The 12,500-nt window shown below is 53.8% G+C and overlaps 1 protein-coding gene across 1 annotated transcript in view; it reads right to left on the reverse strand.

The window, feature by feature from the left end:
- The window catches only part of adgra2 (adhesion G protein-coupled receptor A2), a gene marked incomplete at both ends in the record, with an annotated part of 54,589 nt that overhangs the window by 18,182 nt on the left and 23,907 nt on the right, over positions 1-12,500 (reverse strand). Inside the window, one exon of the mRNA XM_084457395.1 lies at positions 11,525-11,596. Within this exon, the coding sequence (XP_084313521.1) occupies positions 11,525-11,596 (72 nt within the window). The remainder of the gene's footprint in view (positions 1-11,524; positions 11,597-12,500) is intronic.

A 12,500-nucleotide genomic window follows, 5' to 3' on the forward strand; every position in this document is an offset into this window, starting at 1 on the left:
CCAGGCCGTGACCTCCTGCTGCCCACAGTGGCAGCTGATCACACTGATGATAGCAGCTGTCGCCAAGGAGGAGGATAATACAATAACGAAGAACCAGTGTACTACAGAGAGTCACGCAGTATTGGGTTATACTGTGACAGAATAATGATTTAATTTTAACTTACATTACAGTCCGGAAAGTTCATTCATACTGTATCCCTTCACTTTTTCCACATTTTGTTATGTTACAGCCTTTTAAAAAAAAAAAAAAAGATTCTCAAATTTCTACACACAATTTTTTACAAATGTTCTAAAAAATAAAATAAAATATCACATACATAAGTATTCACTCCCATTGCTATGACACTCAAAGTTGAGTGCGTTCTGTCTGAGTGACATCATCCTTGAGATGCTTCTTCAACTTGATTGGAGTCCATCTGTGGTAAATTCAATTGACTGGACATGATTTTGAAAGGCAAAGTAGACAGTGCATGTCAGAGCACAAACCAAGCCATGAAGTCTGAGGAACTGTCTGTAGACCTCTGATACAGGATGGTATTGAGGCACAGATCTGGGGAAGGGTACAAAACATTTCTGCAGCCTTGAAGGTCCCAACGAGCACAGTGGTCTCCATCATTTGTAAATGGAAGAAGTTTGGAACCACCAGGACTCTTCCTGGAGCTGCTGCCCGGCCAAACTGAGTAATCGGGGGAGAAGGGCCTTGGTCAGGGAGGTGACCAAGAACCCGAGGGTCACTCTGACAGAGCTCCAGCGTTCCTCTGTGGAGATGGGAGAACCTTCCAGAAGGACAACCATCTCTGCAGCGCTCCACCAACCAGGCCTTCATGGTAGAGTGGCCAGACGGAAGCCACACCTCAGTAAAAGGCACATGACAGCCTGCTTGGACTTTGGACCAAAGGCACCTAAAGGACTCTCAGACCATGAGAAACAAAATTCTCTGGTCTGATGAAACCAAGATTGACTTTGTCCTGAATGCCAAGCGTCACGTCTTGAGGAAACCAGGCCTGGCCAATACCATCCCTACGGTGAAGCATGGTGGTGGCAGCATCATGCTGTGAGGATGTCTTTCAGCGGCAGGAACTGGGAGACTAGTCAGGATCGAGGGACAGATGAACACAGCTAAGTACAGAGAGATCCTTGATGAAAACCTGTTCCAGAACATTCTGGACCTCAGACTGAGGTGAAGGTTCACCTTCCAACAGGACAACGACCCTACGCACACAGCCAAGAAAACAAAGACATGCCTTTCGGCACAAGTCTGTGAATGTCCCTGTGTGGCCCAGCCAAAACCCAGACTTGAACCCGATCGAACATCTCTGGAGAGATCTGAAAATGGCCGTGCACCGACGCTCCCCATCCAACCCGATGGAGCTTGAGAGGATCTGCAAAGAAGAATGAGAGAAACTGCCCCAAAAATAGGTGTGCCAAGCTTCTAGCTTCCTACTCAGGTAGACTTGAGGTTGTAATTGCTGCCAAAGGTGCTTCAACAAAGTCTTGATTACAGGGTGTGAATACTGTACGTGATATTTCAGAGTTTTATTTTTAATACATTTGCACAAAAAAAAAGTAAAAAAATTATTAAAAAAACTTTTCCACTTTGTCATTATGGGATATTGTGTGTAGAATTTATTAAGAATTTTTTTTATAATTCAGAATTTAATCCTTTTTTTTTTCTCTCTCAGTGACAGTCAGTTTCTGAGCTGGACGCGAACCCCAGGATCTTCACAGTCCAACTTTCCCCCCGTCACCCCATGTGGTCCATGTGATTGGGCCCAGACAGGCCCGTCGTGCTTAGCTGGGCCCTAACACCGGGGGCTGCCATTTAAGCCCCCCGCCCCCTCCCGCCCCACCCCCAACCCCCCCCTCCAAGTCTCCTCCCGATAAATGGACCTGGTCCTCGCCTGTTCTGAAGAGTCATTTTTGTCTGGGACGGCCACAAGCACCTGGGTCCCCACCGGGAGAGGAGGGAGAGGAGGGTGGGGAGGGAGAGGAGGGAGGGGAGGGAGGGGGGAGGAGGGGAGGGAGGGGGGAGGAGGGGAGGGAGGGAGAGGAGGGAGAGGAGGGAGGGGAGGGAGAGGAGGGAGAGGAGGGAGAGGAGGGAGAGGAGGGAGGGGAGGGAGAGGAGGGAGAGGAGGGAGAGGAGGGAGGGGAGGGAGAGGAGGGAGAGGAGGGAGGGAGGGAGGGGAGGGAGAGGGGGGAGAGGAGGGAGGGAGGGGAGAGAGAGGAGGGAGAGAGGAGGGAGGGGAGGGAGGGGAGGGAGAGGAGGGAGGGAGAGGAGAGAGGAGGAGGGAGGGGAGGGAGAGGAGGTAGAGGAGGGAGAGGAGGGAGAGGAGGGAGAGGAGGGAGGGGAGGGAGAGGAGGAAGGGGAAGGAGAGGAGGGAGGGGAGAGAGGGGAGGGAGAGGAGGGAGAGGAGGGAGAGGAGGAAGGGGAAGGAGAGGAGGGAGGGGAGAGAGGGGAGGGAGGTGCTGGCGGGAGCAGCCAGAGGGTCATCATTAAGACGGCGGTCTCTAAAGCGCTCCAGACGTGGAGTGGCCCATTATCAGCAGCACAGTGGCAGTGGGCTGGAGTGCTCCGGTGACATTGTTCAGACCGTGGCCCTGGGGAGCGCTGGGAGAAAGAAGCCAGGGAGCAGCTTCTCATTATCGCCAGACTGGAATCAAGAATTTCCTGTTTCACTCCATTAGGGAAAGGGGTTGGGTTTTCGTTTTTTTTTTGGAGTGGAAATAAACAGCATTCCATTACTCGTTTTCGATACTTTACTTTATTCATCTCCAGATATAGTTTGACGTGAGAATCTCCCCTCGGCGTGGAACCCGTGTGTATTTGGGTGTTTGTGCGCGGGGGGGAGAGAGGATGCAGAGAGAATGAGCGGGGCGTTGAGCAGTTAACTGGCACCTCGGTCCCGACAGAGGTCAGTGGAGACCATTTTTGTGCCGCGTGTCATTTCCTGTCTTGTTGGCGTCTCTCGCACCGAGGCCCTTGCTCGTTTATTTTTACAGTTTCCTTTTTCTCTTATTTTTTTTTTTTAACTAGCTGCTTTTTCCCTGTCGGGAGGGGAAGGTAGAGTTGGGGGGGGGGGGGGGGGGTCAGCGTTGAGCAGAATTGGCCCTGTGTAATGGCCCCCTAGACCCCCACCTCTCCACTCCTCAACACACTTGCTCACAATAGGGGCTCTGTAATGCAGGCCTCAACCCTTCTCCTGCCTTCCCCCCAAAACAGGAAACCAGGATATGCCGAGCTCTTGTTTTTCTACTAATTTCCTGCTTTCCTGCCCCTTTCCACAGATTATTTTCTTTATTTTCGCTTTCTGGTTCCCCTTCAGATTGGTTCTCTAATCTACATTACTCGTATGCATCTGGAACCCAGTTGCCTTGGCGAGGTTGGTTCTCCAAAGCTGCGCTGATCTACTGAAGACCTCTTCTTGCCAGATATCTAATATTTGATCAATTAAACCAACGCGCCCTCTAGGAAATGAGGCCACTGTCTGGCACACGCCCCCTGAGGATGTCGAAGAGATTCCCCAGAATGCAGCTGATGTTGATTTTATCTTGACCGCTTTTTAAAGAAAGTCCATCCACGCACCACCGACTGGCATTACAGATGCATGGTGATCTGTCTTGAATGAATCGGTCCAGCTCTGGTCGTGACTGGCAGGCGCTTCAACTGTGGTACCGACTGCTCGCTCGTTGGCAGAGGGATGTACAGAAATAGGCATGAACTTGTATTTGAAATGTAACATTTCCTAGGTTGATTATATGTCTCTGTAGTCTGCTGCAAGGGGCACTGCAGATTATTCTGCCAAGGAAAACTCTGGAACCCATGGACTATTATTCACTCAGGCTCTTGCCTTTACTCAAACTCTTGTGCACCGTATATTACAGTAAATACAGTAATGGAGCGAGGAAAGGAACAATGGCCCCTTTGGCTGTTCTTTAGATTGGACAAAGTATTCATTATATTCTCACACCCTTCTCCCTTTGACCTACGCCCTCACCACAGACGGTCAGCAAGCAGACTAGCCTGTATCCGACTCAGCAGCATTACTGTACAACTGTGTGACGCTAATTTAGTCATCATTCCTACAGTGGGGCGACAGTACGTTTCTCTCAATGAGCTGCTTAAATGACGATCTGGATCAAATAAAAAAAGCTCAAGTCAGAAACAGGGATCCCATCTGGCAAACGATGCCCTTCAAAATATCAATGAAAAGGAACATAATTACTGGCAATACTGTGAATATTCGCCCAGCGTGTGAACAGTATAGATGAGTAGCGAGAGAAAGGGGGAGTGTAGGGTCTGGGAGGGAGGGAGGGAGGGAGGGAGGGAGGGAGGCAGACGCAGGGAGGAAAGCAGAGCGGGAGAGAGGAAGAGGGGGTAGGAAGCCTGTAGAAGCTCAGCCTCGTAGGAAAAACGCCATTGAAATCATATCGGGTTTTGCTGAATGTGTGCGCGATCGAAGCATTCTGCTCGGTAATGAGCTTATGAGAAGACTCGCTCGCCATTTCAATAAACCCCCAGAGCCACGATTGAGCTAAGCTTGCAGTACAAACACTCTCCGTTCCTCCAGTTTATCTCAGAGACACATCTGGAGTCCATCAACCCCCCCCCCCCCCTCCCCGCCCCCCCCCCCCTCTTCTGTTTCCCCTCTCCAGCACGCTTAACCCCTTCCTCACTCCACCCTCCTGTCACGCACACTCATTAAGTGACCGTAGCCAAACAGGGGCCATTCGACGGCCTGTGTTGGAATAGGAAGAACACAAGCGCTCATTTGTTTGGCGGGTGAGGAACGACCCCCCCCCCAGACAGAGGTCCAGGTGGGTTGAGGGGGCGGTGGTATGGTCCCTGCTAACCGGGCCATGGACAGAACCACCAACACTGACACGTCTGGACTGCATGGGTTCTAGTCAGGTCCTCCGCAAGCACATTCCCATTCCGATTCCGATTTAAATTCCAATTCCGATCCTAATTCCAATTCCGATTCCGATTCCGATTCCGATTCCGATTCCGATTCTAATTCCGATTCCGATTCCGATTCTGATTCCTTCCTATTGTTACTTCCTTTGTACAGGGAAGTAAAATTATCCTCAAGTGCTCCTCAAACTCGTAACACAATAACTACACAAAATAACGACAGTAAAGACAGTAGTAATAAAAACAATAGCTACAATAGTATAACAACGGTGCAATACGACTTAACAGAAGACAGTATAGTGTGTGTAAAGTGTGTAGCGCACGAATGTGCATGTACGTTGCGTGTGGGTGTGTGTTTGTTTGTGTACAGTCTGAGTCTGAGGGAGCCTGTGTGTGAGTGACACATGCAGACAGGCAGCAGGCTGTTAGCCTCCATTGTTCAAGAGTCTGGTCGGCCGATGGGACCGCTGGGTTCCCATGAAAAGCAACGCCCCCATCTGCAATACTCCCACTCATCACGGTCATTTGCTCAGCCTCTGTGGAAATAATGTCAATCTGCTAGTAAAGCAAACAAGCCCGGCCTTATATAAGGCAAAGTGCCGGGTTCCGCTCTCTACAAGAAGCAGCCATCATACCATCTTTAGCCATCTCGGCTCCAGTTCCCCTGTGTCAGATGGTAAAGTTGTTTAAGTTGGCCTGGTTCCTAACCCCGGCCGCGCAGCACGGCGAGGGCGATTTCAAGGTCTGTTTCAGCACGGCTCATGCAAAGCTGAGGCTCCCTTTCCTTTATATAACCGATGTTATCGAAGCGCATATGAATGAATAGTGCGCTCGTACACACAGTGAACTGGACGGTGTCTGTTTTTCATTTTGTTTTCTGTTGAGCTGGCTTCCTCGCTCCTCCTCCTCCTCCTCCTCCCCGGCCGCTCGCTCTCATGCCCTCGATGGAACGGTCGAAAGTTTCAACGCAAACATCTTCTGAATCCGACCGTTCTGTAAATCACAAACGAGCACATTTTCTCGCTCTTCACTGAAGTGGCATCAAATGTACAAACAAAATTAAAAAAGGTGTTTGATATAACACTCGCAAACGTCTCTCGTAGCAACGTACGTGTCGTGTTTGAAACACTGACGAGGTACAGGGTGATGTCGGACGGACGCATATGATTGGCCGACACGGTCTCCAGCAATCCTGGCTCCTCCCCTACGCTCTGACCGTCCACTACAACAGTCCTGCTGCTCTCTCTCGTCCGTCACGTCTCTCTCCCTCTCCCCCTGCCCCCCCCCCCCCCCCCCCGCCTCCCTCCCACACCCCCTTCTCTCTCCCCGTAGGGCGAGCCAACCTGGTAATGAGGGCCCTCTTGTGCCCTGCTTGTCCCGTGTCCCATGGTGCAGTGGGGCCTAGTTGGACGGGAGCCAGGCCCACTCTCTGCTCATTATTCTCATTACCTCGCCTCAAATCAGCGCGGGACAGGACGCTGGGCTCTGTCCGCAACTCGTTAAGGTCCCTGCTCGTTAGTGGGCCGGGCTCGTTAGGGCCCGCCTGCGTCAGCTCCCATCAGAGAGGGTGTGTGAGGAGGTGGAGGTACCCCAAATAGGTGTGCGTGCGTGCATGCGTGCCAGCGTGTGTGTGTGTGTGTGTGTGTGTGTGTACATGAATGTTTCATTAGGGAGGCCTCAGACTTCAGACCTCAGGCTGGCCAAGGAGAGAGGGGAACATAACAGATACTGTACAGCAGTAAAACCCCTGGAATATTATATATATTAACTCTCTACCGTTGTCTTTCAATACACCCAGAAGGTGAAGGCGAGTAGCGATATCAGTAGGAAGCCGGGTTTTTTTTTTTAAAGAGCCATGAAACACAGTGGTCCTCACAAGAGGGCAAAGCAAACAAGGTTAAATTACTCCTCTGCACTTGGGTGGTTTGGCAGTTTATGAAGGCAGCTATGGCTTTGAGGAGGTTTGTCCCAATGAAAGGGTGAGCTGTGTGGAGCACTACTGTCTGGTTCTGCCGGAGGAGGAGGTGGGGGGGGGGGGGGGGGCTGCCGGGCCGGGCCTGTAGCAGCGCTCTCATACTCCGGACTTCACAGTAGGACTCTGGTTATGTTCAGCCCGGCCCGGCTCGGCTCTGGACACCAGCCGGGGGGGGGCGGGGGGGGCTGAGAGGGATCGCAGGCCTGTTTGGAGTGTCTACAGCGGACACGACCCAGGGAAGAACTAGGATGCCCATAATAGGACACACAACACACACACACACACTGATTTAGAGGGCTGGAGATGAGTTTGAGATGGACTGTGAGACGGTCTCTCTGGGGCTGGGGGGGGGGGGGTAGCTGTCTCTCTGGTGCTGGGGTGGGGGGGGGCAAGCTGTCTCTCTGGTGCTGGGGGGGGGGGGGTAGCTGTCTCTCTGGTGCTGGGGGGGGTCCTAGCTGTTTCTCTGGGGCCTGGGGGGTGGGGCCGGGGGGGCTAGCTGTCTCTCTGGGGCTGGGGGGGGGCTAGCTGTCTCTCTGGGGCTGGGGGGGGGGCTAGCTGTCTCTCTGGGGCTGAGGGGGGGGGGCTAGCTGTCTCTCTGGGGCTGGGGGGGGGCTAGCTGTCTCTCTGGGGCCTGAGGGGGGGGGGCTAGCTGTCTCTCTGGGGCTGGGGGGGGGGCTAGCTGTCTCTCTGGGGCTGAGGGGGGGGGGCTAGCTGTCTCTCTGGGGCTGGGGGGGGGCTAGCTGTCTCTCTGGGGCCTGAGGGGGGGGGGCTAGCTGTCTCTCTGGGGCTGAGGGGGGGTAGCTGTCTCTCTAGTGCTGGGGGGGTTCCTAGCTGTCTCTCTGGGGCCTGTGGGGGGGTCCGGGGGGTCCGGGGGGGGGGGGTCCTAGCTGTTGCAGGGCTGCCCGGCGTGTGTTTACCCAGGCCTTAGTGGGCTGGCCTCTGATTACAGCACCGACCACATATATGAGTAAGTGCTCGCCACTGCGCCAAATGACAAGCACATGTAGACAACAGACTGGAAACAATGAGCAGACCTGCTGAACGGCGGCCATGCTGCAGAGAGCACAACAACAGGGCTCGGCCAGAGCGAGGCCGAGGTGAACTAGCGAAAACACCAACATGGCATCCACCGCACTCTCACAACGTTGTGGTGCTGGGAGGAAATCCCCTTTAGAAGTTTCTAATGAAGAACGACACACTCCCCGCACACACTTTTCCCTCTGTTTTTAATCTGACAGCGTTCGGGTTAGACCTTCATCGGGACAGCTTTTTGGCCGCGCTATCCGTCTCCGTTCCCCGTGAATTCGGACGGCTGTATTTCAAGGTGGCGCGAGCGATTCGCCAGTGAGTTCATTTTTAATTAGGGCTTGAAAAACACTTGATTGCAGAGAACGGCGCCCGATGGTGGGTGAGGGAGGGACCCCCGTGGGTCAGCAGCAGGCCGGGGGGGGTCTGGGTGAGGGAGGGACCCCCGTGGGTCACCAGCAGGGAGGGGGTCTGGGTGAGGGAGGGACCCCCGTGGGTCAGCAGCAGGGAGGGGGGGGTCAGGGTGAGGGAGGGAGGGACCCCCGTGGGTCAGCAGGGCGGGGGGGGTCTGGGTGAGGGAGGGACCCCCGTGGGTCAGTAGCAGGGAGGGGGGGGTCTGGGTGAGGGAGGGACCCCCGTGGGTCTGGGTGAGGGAGGGACCCCCGTGGGTCAGCAGCAGGGGGGGGGTCTGGGTGAGGGAGGTAGGGACCCCCGTGGGTCACCAGCAGGCCGGGGGGGGTCTGGGTGAGCCGGCGAGTGAAACGAGTTCTGTGTGATTTACAACCTGACCTCTGTCACACCAGACGCCCACGGCTCCTGCTGAGTGTGAGTGTGTGTGTGTGTGTGTGTGTGTGTGTGTGTGTGTGTGTGTGTGTGTGTGTGTGTGTGTGTGCGTGCGTGCGTGTGGGCGTGCGCGTCTGTATCCCTGCACATGTGTGTGTGTGTGTGGCTGATATGAGGGTGAAGGTTCTGGTCTGTGTCAGTCTCACAGCTCTTGGTCCAGGCCCGCCCCCCCCCCCCCCCCGACCCCCTGCTGGGTTTACCACTGTCCCAGGTACAGGGTCTGTTGGTGGGCAGGATCAGATTACCCGACCCACTAACCTCAGGGCACACGGGGGGGGCCTTGTCTGCACTTGCAAAAACAAGCAATATCAGCTCGTTTTACATCAAACAAACACTTTTCCTCTAGCCTCTGGTAACTAGTTTAACATTAGCTAGCCAGTATCCGACCGTAACGATGAATGGATGAATGAATGAATCAGAGTCCAAATAAGTTGGAATTCATGAGGTTCTAGCTAAGAATGTCTCCATTTCACCAGCTCCAAGGTCTTCATGTACCCGCTAGTACATGACCATGAGAATATTCTAGTCTGATGCTGTTGGCAGACATGAAAAGCGAGGGAAACGCTAATTCAGCCTTTTTTCCTACGCTGGTATGTCTGGGTTGAGCTCCCATAATGTAGGTGGGTACTAACAAGCTAACGACTGCAGCAAATTACAATATTTTTTTTCCAACATTTTTTGAAAAGCTTGTTAACTTCATGTGTGGTAGCTGCTGGGAGTGGCATGTGGAACTAATATCCCCTCAGCGCAGCCCGAGCCGACGCCCTCGTCAGACACGACTGCTCACCAGACAGTAGGGTTAACGGCCCCGCGTTGCAATGTGCTCCCTACAACACATGGACTGCACCCTATCCCGTTCTGTTGACGTCGCGTAAAAACATAACACCCTCAATCAGTGTCAGCCTGCCCTTAGGTTTGTGCGTGTGTGTGTGTGTGTGTGTGTGTGTGTGTGTGTGTGTGTGTGTGTGCGTGTGTGTGTGTGTGTGTATGCGTGTGTGCGTGTGTGTGTTCTTCTCTTGACCATAACAAGGATATTTAGTGCACTGATGAAAACCAATCCTCTGTGATCATCTAAACTATATGAATCCAGGATCAACAGTACGGTTCTGAACAGGTCCTCTACCAGCTGGGCTAGGTGGCCATGCGCGCTGCCTGTCTGGACCAGCTGGGCTAGGTGGCCATGCGCGCTGCCTGTCTGGGCTAGGTGGCCATGCGCGCTGCCTGTCTGGACCAGCTGGGCTAGGTGGCCATGCGCGCTGCCTGTCTGGACCAGCTAGGCTAGGTGGCCATGCGCGCTGCCTGTCTGGTTCAGCTGGGCTAGGTGGCCATGCGCGCTGCCTGTCTGGACCAGCTGGGCTAGGTGGCCATGCGCGCTGCCTGTCTGGCCCAGCTGGGCTAGGTGGCCATGCGCGCTGCCTGTCTGGACCAGCTGGGCTAGGTGGCCATGCGCGCTGCCTGTCTGGCCCAGCTGGGCTAGGTGGCCATGCGCGCTGCCTGTCTGGACCAGCTGGGCTAGGTGGCCATGCGCGCTGCCTGTCTGGGCTAGGTGGCCATGCGCGCTGCCTGTCTGGACCAGCTAGGCTAGGTGGCCGTGCGCGCTGCCTGGGAGGGCTGCCTGTCTGGGCCACACGCCTCCTCCCAGGGATCCCCTTATCTTGTCCTGTAGAGCCGGGCTTCCCTGATCATGACTGATGGTGCAGTAATTATGCGATCTTTTCCACATAACTCTGTGATACTGTAGTCACTCCAAGTGTTTCATCCTCCCTGCTGGAAGACAGCCCACTGGGGGAGAAGAACAGAGTAGAACAGAGAACAGGAGAGGAGAGGAGAGGAGAGGAGAGGAGAGGAGAGGAGAGGAGAGGAGAGGAGAGGAGAGAAGAGAAGAGAAGAGGAGAGGAGAGGAGAGGAGAGGAGAGGAGAGAAGAGAAGAGAAGAGGAGAGAAGAGAAGAGGAGAGGAGAGGAGAGGAGAGGAGAGGAGAGGAGAGGAGAGGAGAGGAGAGGAGAGAAGAGAAGAGAAGAGAAGAGAAGAGAAGAGGAGAGAAGAGGAGAGGAGAGGAGAGGAGAGGAGAGGAGAGGAGAGGAGAGGAGAGGAGAGGAGAGGAGGAGAGAAGAGAAGAGAAGAGATGAGAAGAGGAGAGGAGAGGAGAGAAGGGAAGAGGAGAGGAGAGGAGAGGAGAGGAGAGGAGAGGAGAGGAGAGGAGAGGAGAGGAGAGGAGAGGAGAGGAGAGGAGAGGAGAGGAGAGAGGAGAAGAGGAGAGAAGAGAAGAGAAGAGAAGAGAAGAGAAGAGAAGAGAAGAGAAGAGGAGAGGAGAGGAGAGAAGAGAAGAGAAGAGAGCAGGAGAGGAGAGGAGAGGAGAGGAGAGGAGAGGAGAGGAGAGGAGAGGAGAGGAGAGGAGAGGAGAGGAGAGGAGAGGAGAAGAGGAGAGAAGAAGAGAAGAGAAGAGAAGAGAAGAGAAGAGAAGAGAAGAGAAGAGAAGAGAAGAGAAGAGAAGAGAAGAGGAGAGGAGAGGAGAGGAGAGGAGAGGAGAGGAGAGGAGAGCAGAGTAGTAGAGTAGAGTAGAGTAGAGTAGAGCAGAGTAGAGTAGAGTAGAGCAGACCAAAGCAGACCAAAGCAGAGCAGCAGCGAGACGAGCAGATCTCCTCCTGACCCCTGTCCGTCTCCTCCGGGACACACGCCAGTCCAGCCAGTACCACCCCCCCACCCCCCCCACCCCACCCCCCCGCTGAGGCGCCCATGAATGAGACGACATGCTGAACATGTACTTACAGTTTCTCCAGAGCATAGAGTCCAATAAACGAGCCATTTCGCAGAACTCTGATTCGATTGTTGCTTAGAATCCTGTGAGGGAAAAAATAAAAAAGACAAACCCGGTTAGTAGTGTCATCAGGTTTGAGCTGATATACAGTAGAGTACAGTAGAATGCATCATAAACGCAGGCAGCTGAACTCGTCCCAGATAACCAACAACAGAAATCAGCAAGAGAGGTCGATCTACACCGACACAACACTGAGATGTGACTCCGTTAAAACCAATCAGCACCAGGGTCGAGATGACCATGAGAGGATAGTGGCCAACTGCACGTTCACTTGGAGCAGTCACACACATGATTGGCCGGGATAAGGACATCGTTTAAAGCTGTTTCCAATTAATCCTGAAGATCAAATAGGAGATATTGAGATTAGAGAGAGGGGGGGGGGGGGGGGTTCGGAAGTCATAATCACGATAATCAGTCAGGATCCATTTTTACATCAAAAGGAAACCGTGTGACATCAAACTAATGTCTGCCCTCATCATGCTAATTACCCCTCTCCCTATTGGAAGATAATTAGCCTTACAGGGCTCTTATCAGGCAAGATTGGGGCAGCTGTGACTCGGTGGGTCGTCCAATGATCGTAGGGTCGGCGGTTCAGATCCCGCCCCCTCCCGTCCACATGTCGAAGTGTCCTCGGGCAAGACGCTGAATCCCAAATGAGCATGGCAGCTGCCGTGAGACCAAGAGGGCCAGCGACTCTGAGGGTTAGCATGCACCAATCAGGGGCTGAGATCAGCTCAGTCTCAGAGGGCATCGTGGGAAATTGTGTTTTTCTGCCTAAAGGGACCGGCTGCTGTCGGAGTCAGTTCAGAGGCCAGAGAGGTTATCTGTACATCTCACATCAAGTCAGACCCCTTCTCTCCCTAACACACACACACACACACGCACACACACACACACACACACACACACACACACACACACACGCAC

This window comes from Borostomias antarcticus (assembly GCF_949987555.1).
Source record: "Borostomias antarcticus genome assembly, chromosome: 23".
NCBI classification, from domain to species: domain Eukaryota; kingdom Metazoa; phylum Chordata; class Actinopteri; order Stomiiformes; family Stomiidae; genus Borostomias; species Borostomias antarcticus.